Here is a 22,875-nt window from a genome sequence, read left to right on the forward strand (position 1 = left end):
CAGAATATCAGGAATTAGGACCAGATGCCTTTGGGGTTTTTTGGGTTTTTTTTTAAAGAAACTGCCCCTTTTGTACATCATAAATCTTCCCCCAAGGCCGTGAGAGAATATCTGTGCTGCCCACCCTCCAGCCAAACCACAATAAATCAGCCGGTCCTCCCGGTCCCTGCCGTGCCTTATCTGTGCAAAGGGCGCAGCTTGGAAATTAGCTGTTGCTAATGGGAGAAGGCAGCTGGCGATCTGCAAATAAACACAAAGCTTTAGTTGCGAGTGCTGTTCCCGGCCTGTCACCAATGCCCAAGCAGCATCATGAATCACATCCACTCACACGCTTCATGCACGGAGCTGGAAAAGAATGGGTAACGTGAAAAATTGCAGTTAATAAGGTAGGTGAGAGGAACGTCTCAGGTGGGACGTGGCGAGGTGTGCTCAGCATCGTGGATTGCAGTGGGGTTCAGACCAGCATGTTTGCCGCGAACTGCTTTTAACAGCTTTGATCTGCGTTATGCCGCGTATCCTCACTCACCGTGGCCTGAGTCCGCTGTCCCTCTTTAGAGGTGGCTGGGCAAGAGATTAATCAACTTGCGTACAGTCCTGAGGTTTCCAAATTCAATACCTGTTCCTCCTGGTTCCTTCAGTGACATTACAGGTTGCCTTGCAGCTCCAGCTGGAACTGAATTTACTGGCTAAAGATATAATATTGCTATAAACAGTCACATAAGTTTTATTTAGCTGAGAGTGCATCTGAGCTGTAAGAATTCAGTTTGATGTCTCTCTACACCACTCAAAATGGGAGAAATTCACTCTCTGCTGTGGAAATGGGGATATCTTGATTGAACAGCGGTGAGATAAACGTCATGAGATGTAGTAGACTGAACAAATGGTGTTCAGACGAGAGTGGTAATTGGAAACTCTATATTCTGTTTAGATTATATTTGATTCGATATTGAAATACAGATACTTAGTACTGGTCCATATCCTGTCCAGGAATGACCAGATCATTATTGATGCAGGTGTAAGTGAAGCTACTTAACATGGTAATTTAAGTTTCCAAACGGAGAAGTGGAAATAAGCATCGCTGTATATGCACTCAGCTTCTAGTTAGCTCTTCACAGAGGCTGTGAAAGTAGCTGTTGAATATCTTTTTTTTGAGAGAGAGAGAGAGAGAAATATCATATAGAAGCAGGAAAAATGAAGTTACCAAAACCTAAAGAGTAAGGTTGCTTTAATATACCTAAAAAGTCTGCAGTCAGTGTTGAAAGGAATCCAATGACAGGACATCAGAAATTATCACTGGAAAAAAATGCAATGTAATTAGTCAGTGTGTGTAATTAGCCACTGGACAAAGCAGACAAGGGATTAGTGGTATCTTCTAAGTCAAGCCTGGCTACACGGCTAAACGGTAGTCTTTTGTCCAGCCAGGAGCTATAGATCTGAGGCAAAAATTGTATAGTCTTTGTTTTGTCTGGGGTCAGATTAGATTATCATAATGGCTTTAAAATCTATGAATCTGTCATATTTGATTTTAAGTGAATGAATCAAAAGACTCCCTTAATGTAGGTATGCACATTCAGACCAGAGTTGAGGGAATAATTCAATAATTAATTTGATGAGCACAAACATAAGAACATGAGCACCGTTTTGTTGGGTCATACCAAAGATTCATCTGTTCCAGGATTGCTCCTCAGATGACAAAGGCTTTTGTCTTAAATCCACCACCTGCTAATTCCATTAGGTTCCCCATTTCTCATCTGTGGTGTGAAATAATTCTTTATATTTCCCTTTTCCATGCTTTATTGTTTTCAGGATTTTGTAGAGTACTATCGTATCTCTTCTGTCATCTCTTTTCTTTGTAAATGGGATCTCTCTTTTCATGGAGAAGCTCTCCGGTCCTGCTTGCTTTTCTTCTCTGCACTTCCCAAGTTTGATCATACTTTTGGCCAAAGCATCTTCAGGACTCTTTTCCATAAAGGTCATCAAGGTGGGATTTGTCCAAATGAACCCAGAAATGGACATTTCTGTTCCTCACACCCTGAAGTGTGCGCTTAGCAGCATTCCACCCTCGAAATGCCTCCTTCCTTGCCTTGGCCGAAGGAGATGAGGGTGGTAGGTCTCATACAGGTGCTTATTCTTTAAACTTGCATGATTGGGTGAGATGAACTGTGTCAAAAATGTTGAAGGTGTGAGTGTTCCATGGGTGTTTAGGGGGACAGATTATTTTCTCCTTTGCACTGTTTTCTCCTGAACCTTCTGCTTGCTTTTTCATAGCCACAGAGCATTTCAGGGAATTGTCCTTGATAAGTCCAACTTTTATTTCCTGATTTTTATAGATACTGTATATCCTAAAATTGTGCATATACCATAAAAATGGGTTTTTCCTTGTATTTATTTCAGTTACAGATACCTTAAGAAATACTTCATTATAAGCAACTAGAATTTTGTGTTTTTCTTTATCAGTGCTCTGCAAGTTTCTTCACACTTTCTCAGAAGCTGAAGAGCACATTAATGACGTTTAAAATGTACATATAGTTGTTGTAACTGTTTGATAAAACAAGATATCTGTATCATTTAGAGTTAAGTTGGTCTGTTTTGTTTTAATATTTAGGTCCCAATGTACTGTTTCTGCCAACTGCTTGGCAAGTTGATTTTTGCAACAGCATATCTTGACCAGTTGACTGCATTTCTTTTTTTGGTTCAAAATAAATTTTCCTTGGTTGTGTTTGCCCAGGACAGAGGGACAACTCAAAGTTGTACAACCTATAGAAAAGCTAAAAAAAAAAAAAAAAAAAAAAGAAAAAAAAAAAGTTGAATTTATGTGAGATACAGGTGATATAAGGAGTTTCAGAGCTCTTTCTGCACTGAGGCAAGTATTACTCAATATTATCTCAACATTGGCTATGTTCATGATGACATCTGTCTGCAAACTTACTTGTGAGAAAGCATGTGGAAATCAGACTCAGAAAAAGGAATATATACATGAAAGCAAATTTCTATTAAGTTTTATTCACACAAAAGCTGGGCTGTTTAAGGTCCAGCTGAGAGTGACTTTACTATACATTTCTGTGGTCCTTTTTGATATGTAGGACAATTCTTAGTGCTGCATTCATCTTATATTTCATAATTGTTTACTATACATTGCGTAATTTATGGTATCCTTTTTCAGTTACATCGATTGTCATTATTTTTAGGTCTGTTCTTCCTAGTTAATGCTGGCAGGACATTGAGGTTGGTTTCCATTGGAAAACAAGTCAAAAGGAAAACAAACCCAACCTATTAGTGCTGAAACATGACCTACTTTTAAATTGCTGTCAGGTGAGGAATCTCCTCCAGATTTTAACTATCCCCTTATTTTATGGAGAGCTGGAGGAATATGACAGCAGTTAAGAAATACATTGTTCCAGCCCTCAGATACTGGAAAACATATTTTGTGTGGTGGATTGTCTACAGAGCTCTACTTTTCTCTTTTTTTGAAGCAAAGTGAGAAAGGTTGAGGCAACAAATTCACATATGAATAAATATATATATATATATATACACACACATATACGACGAGCAAGAGTGATTGGGCTGATTTACTGACATCTCACATAAAGAAATTAAAAAATCAGGGAGTAATTGTTTTTTTAAAACTAAACTTTTGAGTTAGTTATTTAATGCATACTGTGCATATTTTAATGGTATCGTATGTATTTTATATACATTGTATGTATTTAATCCGTTGTGTGTATGGATTCACACGTGGTGACTTCAAACCATTGACTGACACGGTGGGCACAGGTGAAAGTCACCATTGCTGAGCTTCAGCTTTGCCTTTTCATTTAATGCAAAGCCATGAAGAAAAACAGGCTGAATAGCCGAGATATATGTCATGAAATCATAGAATGGTTTGGGCTGGAAGGGACCTTTAAAGGTCATCTAGTCCACTCCCCCTGCCATGAGCAGGGACATCTTCAACTCAGTCAGGTTGCTCAGAGCCCCGTCCAACCTGACCTTGAATGTTTCCAGGGATGGGGCATCTACCACCTCTCTGGACAACCTGTGCCAGTGTTCCACCACCCTCCACAGGTCTTTTTTAAAATGGCAAGGCGCAGACTTGGGTGTGATCAAGCTGCTAGTACTAGATGATTCCTTGGCTCCTGTGGAAGTGCCAGTCAAACTGTAAGAGCTCAGAAGAGTGCCCATGCCCATCACGGTGTTTGTAGACCTCAGCAGAGCGCTAGGGATGTGAAAGTTTGCTACAGTATTCCTTAGGATTTGATAGTGTGGTGGGGTTAACAGTGCAGGTTGCTTTACTACAGATACGTACCTCATAAATAGTGATGGCAGCACTGGGGGAGTGTTGCTGGAGCTGGCGGGTCCTGGGTCTCCTCCACACACCGCTGCCTGGGGGGACAAGCGTAGATGGAGGCAGGTGGGGTTCTGACATTGGAAGGGCTGCCATAAGCTGTCAGTCAGTAAGGTTTAGTCACAAGACACTTAAAAACCTGAGGTCCTTTGTCATTTGGTTGCTATTAGTGCTGTCACACTTTTTACAGTTGATGGAACCAGGGGAAATTTTGAATACAACGTTGAATATTTGAATACAGAATAAAATTTTGAATAAAACAAGACAGCATCAACCTTGAAAAATCATGGACCTCAAAAGAGCTCTGCAGTAGGGATTCTGTGAAGGAAAATGTTGTCTCCAAAGATTGTAACTGCCAAACTACATTACATCCCTGAGCTGAGCTTTCCAGAGGCTTAACAGTCTTGTCCCAGTGGAAACAGAAGTCTGTTCTCCAAAGCACAGCCTCACTACAGCAGCTCAGCAAATGTCATATGAAACTTTTAATGCAGGGGAAAAAACTGGTTTAGTTTGCTCAGTTTGGTTCTGAGAGATGGCCACACCATTTTTGCTCAAACTTTTCCGAAACAACCCCTCAGGGTGGGGGGCAGCCCTCTGGTGCAGCCACCGTCACGGTGGTGATGAAGGACTGAGGAACCATCAGCTCCAGAGAATAAATCCCACAGCAATATTGCATTGAACAGAACTATCAAAGGAGAGGGTGCTAACACCCATCCATCCCTCTCTACCATGTGCACGCACCTGTATTCTAGAAAAACAAGCCAAAATTAATCTTGCGTCCTTTCTATAGTGGCCTTGGAGCATATATTTATGTTACCATCAGACTTTAAGGTGGGTGATTTAAAGCTACAATAACAAGGAAAGTCCTTGCCTTGTTCAAGCTGTATATTTTAAGATGCGCAGCAAATGAGAAAGCTGGTGCAGTTTTCTGAGATGTATACTGAGTAAGGCACCTCTCTGTAGGACATACAGTATTTCTATAGCAATAGCTGTCCCTGCCTGATTAACACCTTAGATTATTGGTATAAGGAGAATTTTGATCACATACTTGCATTTTCAAGAGGTCAGACTGAATAATCATAACGTTTCTTTCTGGGTCTAAAATCTATTAATCTGTTTACTCATTTTCTTTTTATGTGTTATGCGTTTGAACAATGAGATGAGGGGAGCCAATTTCTCTTCCCTTTCAAACAGCGAGCTGGCCAGGTTTGCTTTCTGGTTCTCATGCATTTTCACAATGCAGAGGAAGTTTAAAGCCAAACAGAAAAGTCCTCCATTAAAAACAAAATAAATTTAAAAAATGGAAATATTTATATTAATAAGAATTCCTTCGTTAGAGAAAAGTAATACTCAAAGCCAGAACTTCCCAGGAATGGTCCCTTCAGTCTTTCTTATCTCACCTCACACTTCCAGCTTCATGCCCCGGCGGCTGAGTTATGTGCTTTTTTGGATTTATATTGTAGGAAACTGCAAACGTGTAACTTCTGATCAGTAAGCTGTTCACAGCTGTAGGGCAATGCTCGTATTTTTAACTTATTTTTCACATTGGCCTGGGATGCCTCCTGCTCCAAACTTCGGAAATCAGCCCTCTTTTCTGTAGGCATCCCTAAGCTGCAGGTTTAAACAGTATTAGTGAGTCCCTAGGGATGTCTCTGCCTTTCCGTGCTGGTTCTTCTAACCCAGCGTGGGGGTGCTTTGATGACTTGTCCAATGGAGGCTGGATCATGGCTTGAACCGCAGTGAAGCATCGGGTGAACTTCACCTGCTTCTGGAGGGAAAAGCCTACAAGCTCTGAATAGGTCTGATGGGATTCTTTGTGTAAATCCACCACCGATGCGTTCATCAATAAAACTTTGGATAAAAAGCAATTACACTGTCAAGCAGTAAACAATCCAGAGCAATTCCAGCCTGTACTCCAAAAGAGACAGAAAAGAAAAATATCAATGTTTTGCCAAATGACAAAGAAGTCAAAGTGATATTTCAAAGGGTGTTATTTCTCAAGCTCCTAAAACAAGCAGAAAGGTTCCTACACTTAATAACAGTGAGGGATGCAGGGGCGAATAAATGAAAGGATATATCTATACACACAGATGGTACCAGCAAGAGAAAGAAAGGATAACATGAATACATTAATATCAATACATGACTAGCAACTTTTTAATTCCAGCATTTATTTGTTCTTTTATTCATGTATTTGTTTACCTGAAGGCTAACATACGTAGGGGTGTCCGCCGCCAGGCAGCCCCGCTGCGGTGGTGGTCTGGCAGGTACTCGGCAGAGTGACCTGCAACGCGCGGGTGCAGGTTTCACACTGCTGGCAAAAACATCAGAAATCCGGAGAGATTGGCTCTCGGTTCGTGTTTGTGAGTTTAGGAGCCTTAAATTATGAGGGAGTTTTCGTCCGGTGCTCATCTTTAATTAAAGCGGTTCTTTGAAACTGTGCACGCTCTGCTGCCCTGACGGTACTGCCAGGGAATCGGTTGCTTCAGAAAAAGGTCGACCACATCCTTTCTCCTTACCTGCAGCAGGGGCTGTTTTCTTTTTGTTTTGTCACTTTGGCTCTTTCCTGATGAACTTGGTGAAATGGGTTAAAGTAAAGGTGTAATACTAATGCTGAAATGTGTCGTCATCTGTCCCAAGTTACATCTGTAAATTAGAAATTGCAAAAATACAGAAACTGTGTAGTGGCATGGACTGACACCGACCTCAGACAGAGCCTTAATAATTATTAGGACACTGTTAGAGTGACCTCTCCTCTGCCTCTAATGAGGATTGCGAGGTCTTTCAGGGTCCTTTTTTACTGTCTGTGCAGGGTGTTCACCTGAAAGCAGGTTGTAGTGAGCGGGGGGGTCGGTCTCTTCTCCCAAGTAACAAGCGATAGGACCAGAGGAAGTGTCCTTGAGTTGCACCAGGGGAGGTTTAGATTGGATATTAGGAAAAAATTCTTCACCAAAAGGGTTGTCAAGCCCTGGAACAGGCTGCCCAGAGAAGTGGTTGAGTCACCATCCCTGGAGTATTTAAAGACCTGTTGATGTGGTGCTTAGGGACATGGTTTGGGGATGGACTTGGCAGTGCCAGGTTAACGGTTGGACTTGATGATCTTAAGGGTCTTTTTCAACCCAAATGATTCTATGATTCTTAGTGGGGTAGGGCTTGTGGCAAAGGACATTGCTGTATGTCCTGGCTGTTTAATTGCATCAAGGAGAGTTTGTGTCTATTTCCTGCAATGAGAAAATGGAAATAATGTTTATTCTGGCCTTCCTCATGTTGATAGTCAGTGATATGTACCAAAGGCACATAGCCTCAGGTGAAAGATGTAGTAGAAGTGGAAAGTATTCATATTTATGGCTGGGCTTGGGGGGTTTTTTTCATTCTAAACAAAATCAGTCTTCTGGGCATTGTTTTGAAATTTTTTCCTGTATTCCTGAAGCCAGGCAGAGCATATGCTGGGGTGTCCATGTGTGATGTGGACACCCAGCTCAGCTCCTTCTTCAAGTGCTGGGCTGGCCCCGTGCTGCTTGATGAACCAGGGGAGAGCCACTGTTTGGTGGCTGGGCAAGGACCAAGGGATGGAGCTGCATAAGATGCAGCTGTGGCCACTTTGCTGATTTTTCCCCAGCAATGAGTCCCCAGACAGGGCTAATGCTACTCTGGATCACAGGGAGACACTTGAGCTGTTCCCAGGGTTCAAGGCTTTTCAAGTAACTGCACTTGGCTGCTCCTCCTTTGATTTTTTCTTTGCTGGGAACCGAAATTGAAATCAGCAGGGGGAAAAGGTTCCTTGTGTTGTTGTTTGGGACGGTGTGTCCAGCTCCATGAGCCAGTGCCAGCTGCAAGACAGGAGCAGTCCTCTTCCACTAATGAGAAATCCCTCCTCCCTTCTCTTTCTGGTCAGAAAATTTTGTCTTAAATTTCTTTAAGACAAAGACCTAATTCTACACTTACTGCCTGCAGTTTCAACTCTGCCTCCTGTGCACTGCTCAAAATTGCCACAGAGAGGGCAAAGCCGGTGCTGCCATTACAAAAAAAAAAAATTAAAAAAAAAATAAATATCCCAGAATAATAAAGACTGGAACAAACAAATTGCAGCAGTGCTTTGTGAGTGCCCAGGTCTGTTCAGAGCAGGATGCCAAGTGCCATCTCAGCAGGGTAGAGGGGGTTGGGATCAAGACCAGCTTTAGACAAACAGTCCACATCTCCACCATGAGTTTAGAGTTCAAATTCTCTCCCACAGCTGCCCTGGCTGGTTTGCTCCTGGAACAGCCCTGACTTATGTCAGTCCTTGGGCACCATACAGGGAGCAGCATTCCCAATGACATTACGGTTGAGTTAACCCTATTTTGGAGGAGAAAAGCCATACGGACATAAGCTCCATATGGAAAGTAGCCATAGCATTGGGTGCTGAGTTGCAGAGCACCCCGGGAGGTGAACCCCAGCCATGACTTTTGCCCACAGCAGGAAGAATCTATAGGTGAATGCAAACATGTAATGCAAATCCCACGTACCGTAACGTGGAGTCACCACATGTATAAATAGGAGCACGGGTCCCTCAACTCTCTGCATGTACCTGGGATGCTGTTGACTCTCTGAATAAGCAAGTGGCTGCGAACTTACCGGCTGTTCCTCCTGAGTCCTTGGATTAAGCTCTGGTTTGCAATGCATCATTTAAGAGGTTGCAAATATTTTCCGTGTGTTGAAATAAAATTATAAACAGATTGAGCCTGGGTACAGTAGATCCACCGGACTAAATTTGACTAAGAAAAGCTTTTGATTAAAGAATGAGCTTAAGGGGGATGGAGAGTGAGCTGGCATGGAGGGAAATTTTGTCATTTTAATGAAAAAATTTTTGTGGAAGTATAGTCTCTGCAAACACCGAAGGGGAGAGTCCCTGTGCAGGAAAGCACGTGATGTAAATCAGTATCTACTAAAGCAGTCCATCTCTTGAATATAACAAAAGTAACCATATGAAACTGCAAAACAGCACGCACTGCATTTTCATGGGGAAATGTGCTGTATTCAGTCATATTAATTACTGCGTGGGCTCCATTTTCAGTGCAATCAATCCACGGGAAACAAAAGGTCTGCAGGGGAAATACAAAAAGACAGTCAGCTAATAGGAGCCAGATTCGATAAAACTGTGTCTGCCTTCAGTGAACGCCGAGGCGGAGGTGTGTCCATTCTCCCTCGGCAAGGCACGCAATGGGTCGGGCAAAGGGTGTAGGGCTGAGAGGAGCTTGGACCAACACCCCATGTATATATACATATGGATATACATATATATATATATGAGAAATAAAACTCCTGTTGTGAGAAACTAGGAAAGAAAGGGATTTAATACAAGTTTTTCTGTGCAATGTTCAGGGTGTCATCTCAGCGCAGGTTGTTGTGAGATGGCACTTCTGCCGGTGCAGCCTCTACCTGCCCTGCCTCCTTCCCCACTGTGCCATGAGTCACGGGCTCTCCAATTCTCTCTCTCTTCTTTCCCTTGCCCCACCGTCAGCCTGGCACTGCTGCTCCAGCCTCTCTCTGCCAGCAGCAACCAGTAAGCCCCAGGGCTGCTGGTACTGCCAGGGGTCTCCTGGGTGGACTTCTGACCCTGGGTGAACTTCTGACCCTGGGTGAACTTCACCTTTACCGCAGAGTTTCAGTTTAATGCCAATTTTTTAGCAAGCTATTTGATTTGTTTGCCTAGCGCTTACTAGGAGCATTATCTGTTGGTTGGGTTTTTTTCTTCCAAGGTTGCTTTTCATTTTCGAAGTTGAATGTGTTCATTTTTAGCAGGAGCCTTCTCTTCCATTCGGGGTCGAAACTTCGCTAGAAAGTGACTTCATGGCATTATTCAAGCAGATTATTGCTTGGAGTGGCTGAATTACCTAGTGTTCATATAATGGCAAGCTCCCAGTCCATATGTATTTAATGACTGTAATCATTTATTATTTTCCCTTTATTAGGTTTGTTTTTAAAGAAAGTTTTACTGTGCTATTTATGATATGCTAAGTGGTGCAACTTGCTGAAAAAACATATCGCGTACATTTTATTTTTTAATAGGTTTTGCTTGTTAAAACGGAAATCTTTTATTACCCTAGTTGGGCAGCTTTTTGCTGACAGTTTTATTATTTCAATTACTCAGACATTTCTTTCCTCTTTTGTTTCCCCAGATACTCCTCCAGGGAGTTTTAATGTGTCCATTCTTTATTTAAGATTGGGTTCAGAACGTGTTATTTCTAGCAGGGCAGAGGAAAAGTGTAATATAGCAGACATTAAATAGTGGGATGTCAAGGTTTTATTTTCTTTCCTCTTTGAGTTGTGGAATCCTTTCCCCATCTGTGTCATCTGGTGATTAATTGTGCTGATAATCTGCACTCCCTCATCAAGAACTGTCTGCTACCAGTGCCAGGCAGAGGCCGTGCTCTGCCTGAAGAGTTTGTGGCTGCTGGTAAATGAACATACACCTATGGGTAAAGGGGGGGACCTCTGAGAGCAGTTAAAATCGCCAGACACCCAGAGTCCTTTAATGAACTAATGCTCTATGGGTGCTGGCAGTAACTACTGTATGCATTTCACTCACCGGTGGGGCAAGGAGAATGGGACCGTTCCTCCAGGGCAAAAACCAAGCCTTGGTCGGTGGAGTGAAACGTGCCTCCCAAGGGCCCATAGTAGTAGGGAGCCTTACAACCTCGGTGGGACAGCACCAGCGGGAAGGGCAGACCGAATTCGCCTATACAAAGGTCACCAGGGTGTGACAGCGTGGAAACCGGTGTCTGCTCCCCTGGCCCTTGGTGGGTACAGTTGTGATCTCCCTCTGCCAGTTCTAGTGCATCTTGGACCACTCTATGATGTGTGATGGATTTTATTTTCCGTTATAGTATGACCAGTCCTTGGACTGTGAGAAAACCAACACCAAAAGCTTGTTGGGACAGCGGGAGAGCTCCCAGAGCTCCAGCCTTGGACTGCCTGTGGCTAGTGCATGGCCTTGACCGTCCTTTAGGGAGGTAGAAAACACATTACGAAGCATGTCCTCACACTTCTGCCTCCCGTCATGTTTTCCAGAGTGTCTGGGGGAGAGCTTTTCGACCGGATTGTTGAGAAAGGGTTCTACACCGAGAAGGACGCCAGCACCCTGATCCGGCAGGTCCTGGATGCCGTCTACTACCTGCACCGAATGGGCATCGTGCACAGGGACCTCAAGGTACGACCGCGGCGTGACTCGGTCCTCCGGGCAGCGGTGATGAAGGTTGGATAATGATGTGAGACTAACGCACGTAGGTCCAGCCTCCACTAGGACTGGCTGTTTCAGTAAGGTTTTACTGTAAGAGAGATGCTCTGAACGCTCCATATCCTCCCATCGTAACTGGGTTTAATGAGGACTTTGCAATCAATGCTGTTACAGTGGGAGTTTTGCACATATGATGTGGGGGAAAAGTCGTTCATTAAGACCTGAAATGTTGCATTAAGGCAGGAAACTCATCTCAGCTGGGATGTGTTTACTGCTGTAAAGTATCTTGCAGATTTGCAGTGCTATATTTACTTTTATTTAATAATAATTAGTAACAATAGATAGTGTGGGAGAGTTGTATGATTTCCTATCATGCTATTTGGACCAGTGTTTTTGGAGACACTGTTAACAGCAACAATTCTTCTAAGGAACATCATGTGCCAATGTGATTTTTAGATAATTTTCCTTTTAGCTGTACTGGGTTATCACATAAAAAACTCTCAGCTTTTCTGGCAAAAAAAAACCCAAAACATTATTTCTGTATTGTTTCCTTCTAATATCTTAAACTGTCGTTAAGGTAAGCAGAAAGCCTTGGATTTCATAACACACAGCTAAACCTCCCCGTCTTTAGTATTTTAAATAATAAATTAGCAGAAGACGTTGGAAAAAGATACAAATGTCAAAAGAAAACTCTGGGTTCAGTTCCTGAGCTAGTTAATTCTACCAAACTTACTGTCAGAAACAAAGAATTCAGTGAATGAAATAACACCTCTGGTTGTGTTTTGGAGGGATGTTCCAAACAGGAGTTTCCCTGGATGCTGATGCTGTGGCCTTGAATTGTCCCATTGTGAAAAGAGTGGAATTTGGCTAAACGAGTCATATCATTTAAAGGCTTAATGAACATTATTGGAGTCAAGAGCTGCAGAGAAGTTTGGCGTTTGGTTTTTTTTTTTTTTTTACTTTTTAAATACAACTTTTTATTAAATGTTTTTTTAAATTAATCCTATTTTTAATACAGTCTAATATTAAACTGCATGTTTGTGATTTTTGGCTGTCTCCTCACAGCGAAGGTTGTAGTGCCGGGAATGTGACCTCGCTGTTACGCCTTAAGATGGATGAAAAATTGTGGTGATGAGAGATGCTCTTTATTTGCCTTTTATCTCCTCCAAAATTAGCGCTGATGTGAAGTGCTGTGTGGTGTAAAATAATAAATGACAGGCTTGTTCCCAAAACACAATGCAGCGGGGCCATAATAGAGCCCATTACCGGTGTAACCACCAGCACCACAGCTCTCCAAGGTGGAGCGGTGCCCAAGACCCGCAGACGTTGCCTTGTTTTGTGGCAGCCTCAATGCAGCCATTTCCTTCTGCTGCTCTTCGACTCCAGATGTGAATCCTGTAGCTGTGTGTGGCCCGTTCCCATAGGACTGCAAGTTTTCCACACCTTACTGCTGCAAGGGACTTGCCTCATCCTGTACACCTCTGCCAGAAGTGGGCATCCTGTGATCTTCACTTCATAGATAGACTAGAATAACAGAAAGTAGAAATATATTTTTTAAAGTATTGCTTTGGCACATTTTTAGGGCAAAACCTCCAATCCCCCAAAGGAAAATATACCCTGATGTCCTCAAATAATATTTCCTCCTCAGTATTGTGCAGTTTAGTCCTGACAGTCCCAAATAATGGGTTTTCTGTGAGGAGGGACTGGTTAGGCTTCCATCTCCTACAGTCTTCATGTGTTGCCCTCAGTTCCCATTAATTTCCTGCTTTTATGCTGAAGTACATAGAAATATTCTTGTATTTATTAGACTTCCACCGCACTTCAGTACGGAAGTGGTGTTTAGCATTTTAACATGACCAGCTTTCTCCCAAGTTCAATTTATAGGAAATAACTTCAGACTTCTTCCTGCAGCCAGAGGTTTTGGAGGGAGGTCAATCCTCTTAAGTCAGATATTTGATTGTACAAGCTCTTAATATTCCTGTCTTTATAATTTAAAGGAAGGCTGTAGCTCTCACTTTAAAACAGATTAATCTTATTTAGAAGTTCCTATAATAAAATATGATATCTGGTAATTGGGAAGTGGATTCATCTACAAATTACTTTCAGAGTTTATCTAAGGGCATGCTGAATTTAGATCAAACCAACCTTCTCCGGTGGTATTTCGGGGCAAAGACTAGCTCTTTTTCTCTTTCTTTCTTTTGTTTGCAAGTCTTTGTCAGTACCATATCAGTTGTTAAAATGACTCATAAAATATGGTATATGAGGAACACCTGCTGTGAATTTCTGTTAGCGCACACATACCATGATGGCAAAAATAGGGCTATAATAAGGCTTTTTATGATCTCAAAATATCAAGATAAGTGCAAGTTTTGAATTGTGATCCCCCAAAATGAAACTCTGGGAAAGAATCCACTCTACAAAAATACAACCCTTGAAAACATCTATAACATTATTTATTGTAATTATGTGTTATTCAGATACCAAAATAGTACTTGCTGTAGTTGGGAAAAGCAGATCTGGGCTCCAAGTCTCTAATCGAAGTAACACAGCAGCAGATAACAAGAGATGGCAGCAGATGACGTCCACAGAAGTCCGGGATGTACAAAAGGACTGAAGGGCTGGGGCTGCTCTACTTGGTACAGAGCCACCTCATTAATGCTTTTTGAATTAACCAGCTTGAAGAGCCAGAGTTCTATTAAACGGGTTTTAAACAAGTTTAAGTTTTAAATGGGTGGGTTTCTTGGCCTTACTAAATAGGAGTAAGTGGGAGCCTGAGGTGAGTTAGCAGAAATCGTTAGGAAATAATTGTCTTTCCCTTAATACCAGCACTACCAACCCCTCAGCAGATCAGAAGTGCACTAGTAAAAATCAAGAGTAACTCCAAACCAAGGGCAGACCGTGGCATAAAACTGTCTCACGTGGTGTCTGAAAACAGTGTCAGCATTGTTATGACCAGTTAATGCACTGGACTTACAAAGTATCATGCGAAAGAAGCATAAATGGTACGACTTCATAATCATTTTTACAAACAGAATTATTTCCCTTTTTGCCTCAGTCCCAGCTGGCTCACAGCTGTGGATGCAGCTTGTAGATCCTCTCATGGCCATTGTGTCCTATGGATAAAGCCATCACTGCGTGGCTTCATGGGTGGGCTGGGGAGCCAGAAAGTGCTTCAACCTCCGCTTGAAGCTGAACGGGAACCTCAGAGTAGGGTGACGGCGACGTCACTCCCCGGCGCTTCTTCGTCCCATCTTTCCCCAGAGCAGGAGGTTACGGCGATGGAGGAGGGAAGACAGATGCTGGTGCTGCTGCCCTGCAATTGCTCCTCCTTACAAATCCAAGCTTGGACGCGTCCCAAAGAGTTTGATGATGTTGCGTGGCCACAACGGCTTCTCGCCATTTCTTGGAGCGCGCAGTGGGCTGATAGACAAAATGTGTTGCATGCGGGTGGGCATTTGTACCAGCTTCTGGGCAAAAGTCTACACCAGGGCTATGTTGAAACGTTGGGTATCCGTCGCTTTTACAGATTAGGACCTCAAGGTCGGGCTGGTGCAGTGGCACCCCATTACCACCAGGCTGTCAGAGCGCCAGCAGATGCTGGACCTTTTTGCAAGCCCAAATATTAAGAAGGGGAAAAAGTGTGCTCTCACAGCACCTAGCAAGAGCTTTGCTGTAGAGCAGCGTTCATTCAAAACATATGGATGGAAGACTATGCTGTAGCAGATGGAGGTTATTTGGGCTCTCCAACCCGGCTGATGTTGGTATAAAGTCACAGGGCTTTGTGGAGTGATTCTTGTTTTCTCTCAGCATAAACAAGTTGCTGCGCTTAGTGCTGTAGCATTTTTTCCTAATCAGCTCTAGCTAAAACATCCTTGCTGCAAGTCTGTTAACTGTAAAGGCATTTCCTCTCTCATAACAGTTTATTTCCAGTGGAGAAGATACAAAAATTCTCTAATACCTACCGTTGTCCTTTTTCCTTTTTTGAATGCTGTATAAAAAATATTCATTACGCTACCTGTATTTACCATATTTACCTGCCCTCGAATGAATCCTTCCATTTTATCACTCTGAAGTGAAAATGTGTCAGACACATCTCACAAGTAAAAGACGAGCCTTAGTTCTTATTTGAGGTGCCAAAGGAGCAGTTTGTTATCCCAGGAAATTTGCTCAAAGCTCAAGGTGTCGGCTTCTGCCATTAGTTGCCATACAGGAGTCTGGAGCGGATCTCCATATGGGTTGTAAGAGCAACTCTTTAGGATTTAGGGGAACCAAATTACATTACTGTATGCTCTAACTAAGGATTGTATTAAATGCAATGCATCAGCCAAGAGATGTTGTGACTGGACTTACATATTCAAAACCCATTTTGCTTGTTCCCCTTTCTAGCCCGAGAACCTGCTTTACTACAGCCAGGATGAAGAGTCAAAAATCATGATCAGTGACTTTGGATTGTCAAAGATGGAGGGTAAAGGAGATGTGATGTCCACAGCCTGCGGGACCCCTGGCTATGTCGGTAAGAGTCTTGATTATACTATCCATCCACTCTTCCCAGCTGCAATACAGACAGATAGTGAAAAAGGAATAATACTTGTTTCCCAGTGCCACTACATAGTGCACATGTTTCCTTAGAAATAGGGATTTCAGAAGCTGCTGGTGCTCTGCCTTGTATGCTCTTCTCCTTTGGGTCCTCATCCTGCAATCCAGCTCAGGGTTTGTGGGATTCACTTTCATAATTTTAGTCCTTTGCACAATGAGTTTTCTCAAAGACACTAATTAGCTAAATTAGGAGCACATGAGCAATATCCTCAAATGCATCGATTCTGCAAGCACCTATAAAACCAAGAAGCTTTACTTCATGTAACATATTATTTTAATCATGAAGGATAGTATTTGTGAGATTCCCCTGACAGAAGGCAGTAAAATGAAAGAGCTACGTTTATTCAGACATGTTCAGTCACCCTCTGTTACAACCATGTTAAGTTACGGACTCCTAGATATCAGTAAGCAAAAGCTCTTTAGATCCTCGGGCCTTCCTGGACAGTATCAAACTGTTTCCTATCATTATTCTTTGGTCTTCTGTCCATTCAGTAGTGATTGTACCAGGCTATTGTTGAGCAGTGTGTTTACCAGCATCCTTTTAAAAAAGTTAAAGTAACTGAATGTGAGAATTATATGGCAGGTGATGACAGGGTCTGCTTGAGCAAACACTATTTAAAAGGCTTACTTCATGCATGAGGTGGATCCAGCAAGCCTGTGCTTCCTACAATACCTAGCTAGCTGGCTGAGATGGTAAAATTAAAAATTAATCTCTGGGGCATCCATGAAATACATGAAACTAAAATGACAGTGGCTTCCCCAGGGATAAATTTGTCTCAGATCTTTCCAGCAGGAAAGACTTGATGTCTTCCAGCAGTCAGAGGCTCCTTTTGCTTCGCAGCTGCCACCTCACCTGTTTTCATAGCTCTGATGATACCATGGTGCGAGAGCTCAAACAGATTATGCGGTTATGACTCAGTGATCCAGATTTGTCCCAGGAATACCTTTTTCTAGGCACTATCTTCACGCTGCACAGACATACTCTATCCTGATAACATCAGGAAAAGGAATAGGTTTCTCTGGTTTCCCATCGTGAAGCCATCAGCCCATCTTTTTTTTATTTTAAGACATATGAGTCAGGATGCACTCTGTACAGCCTGAAGAGCTGTCTCGTGTAATCAATCACACCAGGCTGGGAATCTTCTTCCGAAGCACTAGCAGGAATTGAGCTGAAATGGCAATTTTCATAATTTTTGCTGTCAGCTTTTCTGTCCTTAATTAACATGTTTTATTTTGTTCCGAAATGGGCACTGACTAGAATAAGTCTGTGAGACACAGGGAAGCTCAGATGGTGTTTGCTGAAGCCCTGATGGAAAAGAGGGAGTGGGACTCTGCTTGGGCACTGAGTGATCTCATATGGCCTCTCAGCGTAAGAAAACTTGCTATTTTGGAGAGGAAGCTCTCAGAGCATGTGCCACGAATTGTAGTGCTTTCAGAGATGTTTGAGAGCTCTCATTACTCATGGTCTGGGCGCTGATAGCTACACAAGTGCCTCCAGGCCTGTTGTTACCTTACTGAACGCAGGATTTACTCATCACAGTTCAAGAGGTCACGGCCTCTTATTTCTCAAGTGCTGACAGGAGTTTTTTTCTCCTCTCTCACAAAGAAAACCTCTTCAAATATTTGTTGTATTTCTTTTTTTGCACAGGAGACAGCTCCTCTTTAGTGCTGCTTGCTTTTTTTTTTTTTTCTTTTTAATATAATTGGTTGCCCAGACAACATTTTCCAAGCACAGAAAATTTTTGTTGTCAGTCACTGTGGCGATACCCACAAATGGGCCTCTGTGAGTGTTATACCTGATGACGTGGCTTCTGCATATGTGGTCTGCAATTTGTCCACATCTGAAAGCTTTTGTGCCTTCCAGTGTCACTCCAATTTGCAGCACCTGCCTAATGCCCTCAAATAAATGTAAGAGTCCTTCCTCCTAATGGCACAACATGAATATGTGTCCTCATCTGGACTGGGGCAGACACATGCCAGAGGGATCCATTACTTGCAACACACTTCCCGGTGCTTTTCTTTAAAGATATGTAGAACACCTCATTTTCTAAGATTTTATGAGGAATTAATTATTTTTGTCAGTTTAACCACTTTGCTTTTAAATTAATGGAAAAAAATTAGGCATATATCACATGTCAAAGGCACCCAGCGCTCTGTTGAGAAGTCATTAGCATCTGTCACAATTTATACTTCATCTCCAGAAATGGATCTAGTTGGATCCCGCTATGCCAAGTGCTGGATAAGCTTCTCACTTGGTAGCAGACCTGATCTTAACTCATGTCTGCCGCCCAAGTATTTGCAAGTGTGCAAGCCCCCCTATCATTTCTATCTAATTTCCCTGATTAGAATATACTTTCAACTCTTTGTGTTTTCTTAGTTTCATCTCCAAAGAACGGTGGCACCCGAGACACTAAATTCCTGTTTATGTGGTTCAGAAATTCATTGAATAAGGGAGGGTGTAATTATACTTAACCTGCTTAAAAATATCAGTTTTCTTTCTGAAAATCAAAGTATTGCTTATCAAATTAAAGTATATCTAAAACGTGCATAACAAGTAGTGCATTAGCACATTAGCTTTTAAGGCTCTGCCTTACAGATAAAATCACTGTCAACCATTCAGAGATCTTATCCCTTCAGGAGTTTTGTCAGAGGTTTTGGTCCTATAGTGAAAAGATGACAGGATAATTTAACCCAGTTAGCTGAGCCACTTCTGTAAAGATGCAAATCTAAATGTTTACTTACTGAAGAGGAGGTCTGACAATACTACCTCTTCTAATGAAAGGTCTTCCATTTTCTTATCTGCTTACTGCTCTTATCTCTCCATTTGTTACGGAAGGAGTCTAGGTGATGAGCTGGGACTAGATGCCCAACTTTTAGATAGCACCTAAATTGAGTAAAACGAGGCAGCTCGTGTGGCTCATTTAATTGCAGATTACGCACGTGGACTGACTTGCATGGATCCCACCCCATCATCTAAACTGGAGGAGAAGTGGTGTTTTCAAAATCCTGAATTATCTGTATGATTGTGGGCAAGATCTGCATAAGCCATTAGTGATTTATCATTTTAAAGCATAGATTCCGGCTGCTCAGCTTGAGACCATTTATAAGAACTTGATTTTGATGAAGAAGGTGTTCAAAACTGCCTGAAAATGAGTCATCCTGGAGGTGTGTTGAGTTGGGCACTCACCAGGAGGTGACTCCAGTCATTCAGCAAATTCCTCTAAAGAGATTCTGGCTGTTTGAGAATTAGGTCTCACTGACTGACTTTCCATGAGAGCTGGTCTCTCAAAAGCTTTGGTTACTTCTGCAGGTAGGACTTAGACTTGCAAGACATTTAGGAGCATTGAAAAGTTTGGAAAAAATGTTAGAAAGCCTGTCTCGGGAAATCTGATCTCCTTTTGCAGAAATGCTGAATTATGAACTGTGTTTGTGGCTGGCTAATATCTTAATCCTACTGAGATTTAAAATTCTTGCTCCGAGTCCCAACCCAACTTCAAGTAAAATTTTCTTGTATTTCCCTGTCATAGGTACTGGGCTGGACCCTGGATATGTGGTTGGTCCCCGTACAGCCCACCTCACCTACTGATTTTGTTTTCTGTAGCACTTTTATGAAAGGTCATTTCACAACTTTCAGCTCGGTCAGAAATCCAGTAGCAATTTCAGATCATATCAAAGCCATGCGTTTCTCTTAGCCCTGCGCAAGACCAAAGCATTTAAGTAAGCAACAGATTTCCATGTTGAATTTTGACTTACTCACTATCCTTTGAGTCAAAGGTTTGAAAATATTCAATAAGCCCTTGGAATATCCTTATTAGCAAAAAGCAACCCAGGGAGTTGTTTAGGTGGTAACATGAATAATAAAGTAAAAATAAAGCATGAGCACTGCTCTCACCAGGGTTTGCTCAGGCATAAGCTCATGACAGTGCGATTGCTCAGCTCTGTTGCTGTATCCTGAAATGGGTTTTGTTTGTGTGTGGCTCTAGCTGCGTTGTGTTCCATGAGAGCTGTCTAAATCTGACTCAGCAACATGAAACAGGGACAGCAGGAGCACAAGCAGCCAGCAACACTGCACCGAAATCCTGCTGTCCTTCAGAAACAGCCCCAAAATTCAAAATCTTGGCCGATCGCGACAAGATGAACACTGGAGGACTGTGTGAAAGAGGGAAAGACGTTGTTTTCATCCCAGGAGTCAGTGGAAGAGGCACTCTGGTCTTGTGATGAAGCTGCTTCGTATGCCTCCTAGCCCGTTTGCACCGTGAGGAAGACACTTTGAATGGCAGCAGAGGAGCTCACACTGCTCTTGCACCGTCTTTGGCTTCAGGAGAGGGACTGGGTTGGTCCTTCGTGCATCCAACCACCTTCTCAATGGTGCAGGGTTGTTCCTCTCTGTCCATCTTTTTGAGGTGGTACCTTCAAGAGGCCTAAGCAGCAGGGCTGGCACCATCTCCCTTTGGTGTCCCTTACAAATTCTGCCCGTTTGTCACCTTCCCTCTCGGATTTCATGGCCATCTGGTACCTGTGCAGCCCGTTCATGTTCCCCCTTCTTTACTTGTAGGACTTGCCTACGTGATGGAAACTGGCACTAAAATAGTTACCAGCTGAACTACTAGTCCTGGCTTGCACCAGGCCAATTTTCTTGGCCAGCTGAGCTATGTCCCTGCCCAATATAAGCAGGTCCCTGGTCATTTTAACCCTATTTACATCTTTCTATTCCTCCCACATTTTCAGCAGCCTGCTGATTTGTCACTCCTATGGGGATCTTCAAAACCACCACCCTTTGTTCAAATGCCTCATTCCTTCTGGCATGCAGCTTGTGGGAAGCCATATAAACCACAGAAAATACAACTAGACCGAGTTCTTGTGGGACAGCAAAATCTGCTGGGAGTAGCACCATCATGGGAGTGAAGGAGAATCACTTTTAAGTATGAGGCTGGTATGAAGAACAGGCACCCTCATGACTTGTGCAGTTTGTTCAACAGGCTTAAAGTATCGGAGCAATCGCCATCACTTGAGCTCTTTGCAAGAACATGGATTGCTGTTTTTGGCATCCAGCAGCTGCATTTTTAGGGAGCTTATTAGCATAGCTGTGCTCACTGGGGGTAATGGCATAATGCTCTGAAAGGTTTCCAAACATTCCTGTTCTGTTCCTTTTCTTAAAACCTCCATTTGAAACAACTCTTAATTTTTTCTCTTATTAAAACCGAAACATAACTAAATAAAAAAAACCCTTAACTGTAAAACAGCAGGTCAACTGGCCTGGGAAGCACATCTTCACGTACCTGCAGGTGGGATGAGGTCCTGGGACCATTTGCCAACATTTTACCTGCCACGTGTTGCTGGTAGCAATGCTGATTTGGCCTGAAACACAGTTCCTGGATGTGAAGAAAGGGTCTAGGTTTGCTTCATCGACTTTCCTGTCTCTGGATGACTGTTGTGTAGCATTTGAGCTCACAGTGATTCCCTGGGGAGGTGCGATACTGGAAGCCTTTGCTCAGCTGGCATTTCCCCAGCGCCAGAAATGGGAGCTTTGACTTTCCCCATCTCCTTACTGCTGTTTTGTCTCCTCAGCCGTCTGTGTTGATCCTTTAATGCCGTCAGCTCTTGGTTTTTTTTCATTGCGTCTCCTGCTTTTGCCTCTTGGCACTGATCTACCGTCATTTCTGAGAGCTCCTCTGACTTGTTTTTCAGCTCATTAAGTATTTCCGTCTTTTCCATATATCAGAGACAGATGATGCTTAGCTACGTTCTCCTGTTCCTGTTGCATGTCTGCTCTTTGGAACAAAAAATCAAAAGCAGCCATTTGGCCTTCAAATAATTATTTAAACCTCCTGCCTTTCTTCATTAAAGTTTACCAAAGAGAAGGTAATAGCCTCACGCTTGCTTTGGGCTTGATCCCATGGTGTTCTTACCTGCTTCACAGCCACCATCCGCAGCAGCAACTGACTGTTATCAGTGCCCTTCACTCCTTTAAAACGAAGAGAAATACCCCAGCACAGCTTTGATGTTTTAAGAGGGAGAATCTTTATATAGTTCACATCCCCTCATCTCAGATTTGTTTTTTGTTATGTTAATGTGGTATATCTGTATAATGTCAGGAGCTCACTAGGATCTGTGGTGCTCAGGAGCCATTTGCATAATATTTTCTTTGGGGGTTATAAGATGTATAATGTTTACCACTCTTGAAAATGATGCAAACAGGAGCAGACAGTCAGATACGTGAATAAAATATTGGGAATTTGGGAGAGTTGGAAGACTCTAATCACCTAAAGACAGGGGAAAATTAACTCCCTTTTTCTGCATATTTTGTCACAAAATTCAGTCACAAGGCGTGGAACAAAAAAGGAAGCCGACTCTCACAAACCCTATTTCATAGAATCATAGAATCACAGAATGGTTTAGGTTGGAAGGGACCTTAAAGACCATCTAGTCCCAACCCCCCCGCCATGGGCAGGGACACCTTCCACCAGACCAGGTTGCTCAAAGCCCCATCCGACCTGGCCTCAAACACTGCCAGGGATGGGGCATCCACAGCTTCTCTGGGCAACCTGTGCCAGCACCTCACCAACCTCACATGGAAGAATTTTTTTCCTAATACCTAGTCTAAATCTACCCTCTTTCAGTTTAAAACTGTTACCCCTTGTCCTATCACTACACTCCCTTGTAAAAAGTCCCTCTCCAGCTTTCTTGTAGCTCCCCTTTAGGTGCTGGAAGGCTGCTA

The 22,875-nt window shown here is 42.8% G+C and overlaps 1 protein-coding gene across 1 annotated transcript in view; it reads left to right on the plus strand.

Moving 5' to 3' along the window:
* CAMK1D (calcium/calmodulin dependent protein kinase ID) overlaps positions 1–22,875 on the plus strand; it is a 230,183-nt gene that overhangs the window by 170,011 nt on the left and 37,297 nt on the right. The window contains exons 4-5 of the mRNA XM_049814469.1: positions 11,396–11,534; positions 15,948–16,074. Coding sequence (XP_049670426.1) covers positions 11,396–11,534; positions 15,948–16,074 — 266 coding nt within the window. The remainder of the gene's footprint in view (positions 1–11,395; positions 11,535–15,947; positions 16,075–22,875) is intronic.

The sequence above is a fragment of the Accipiter gentilis genome, chromosome 11 (assembly GCF_929443795.1).
Source record: "Accipiter gentilis chromosome 11, bAccGen1.1, whole genome shotgun sequence".
Lineage (NCBI taxonomy): Eukaryota > Metazoa > Chordata > Aves > Accipitriformes > Accipitridae > Astur > Astur gentilis.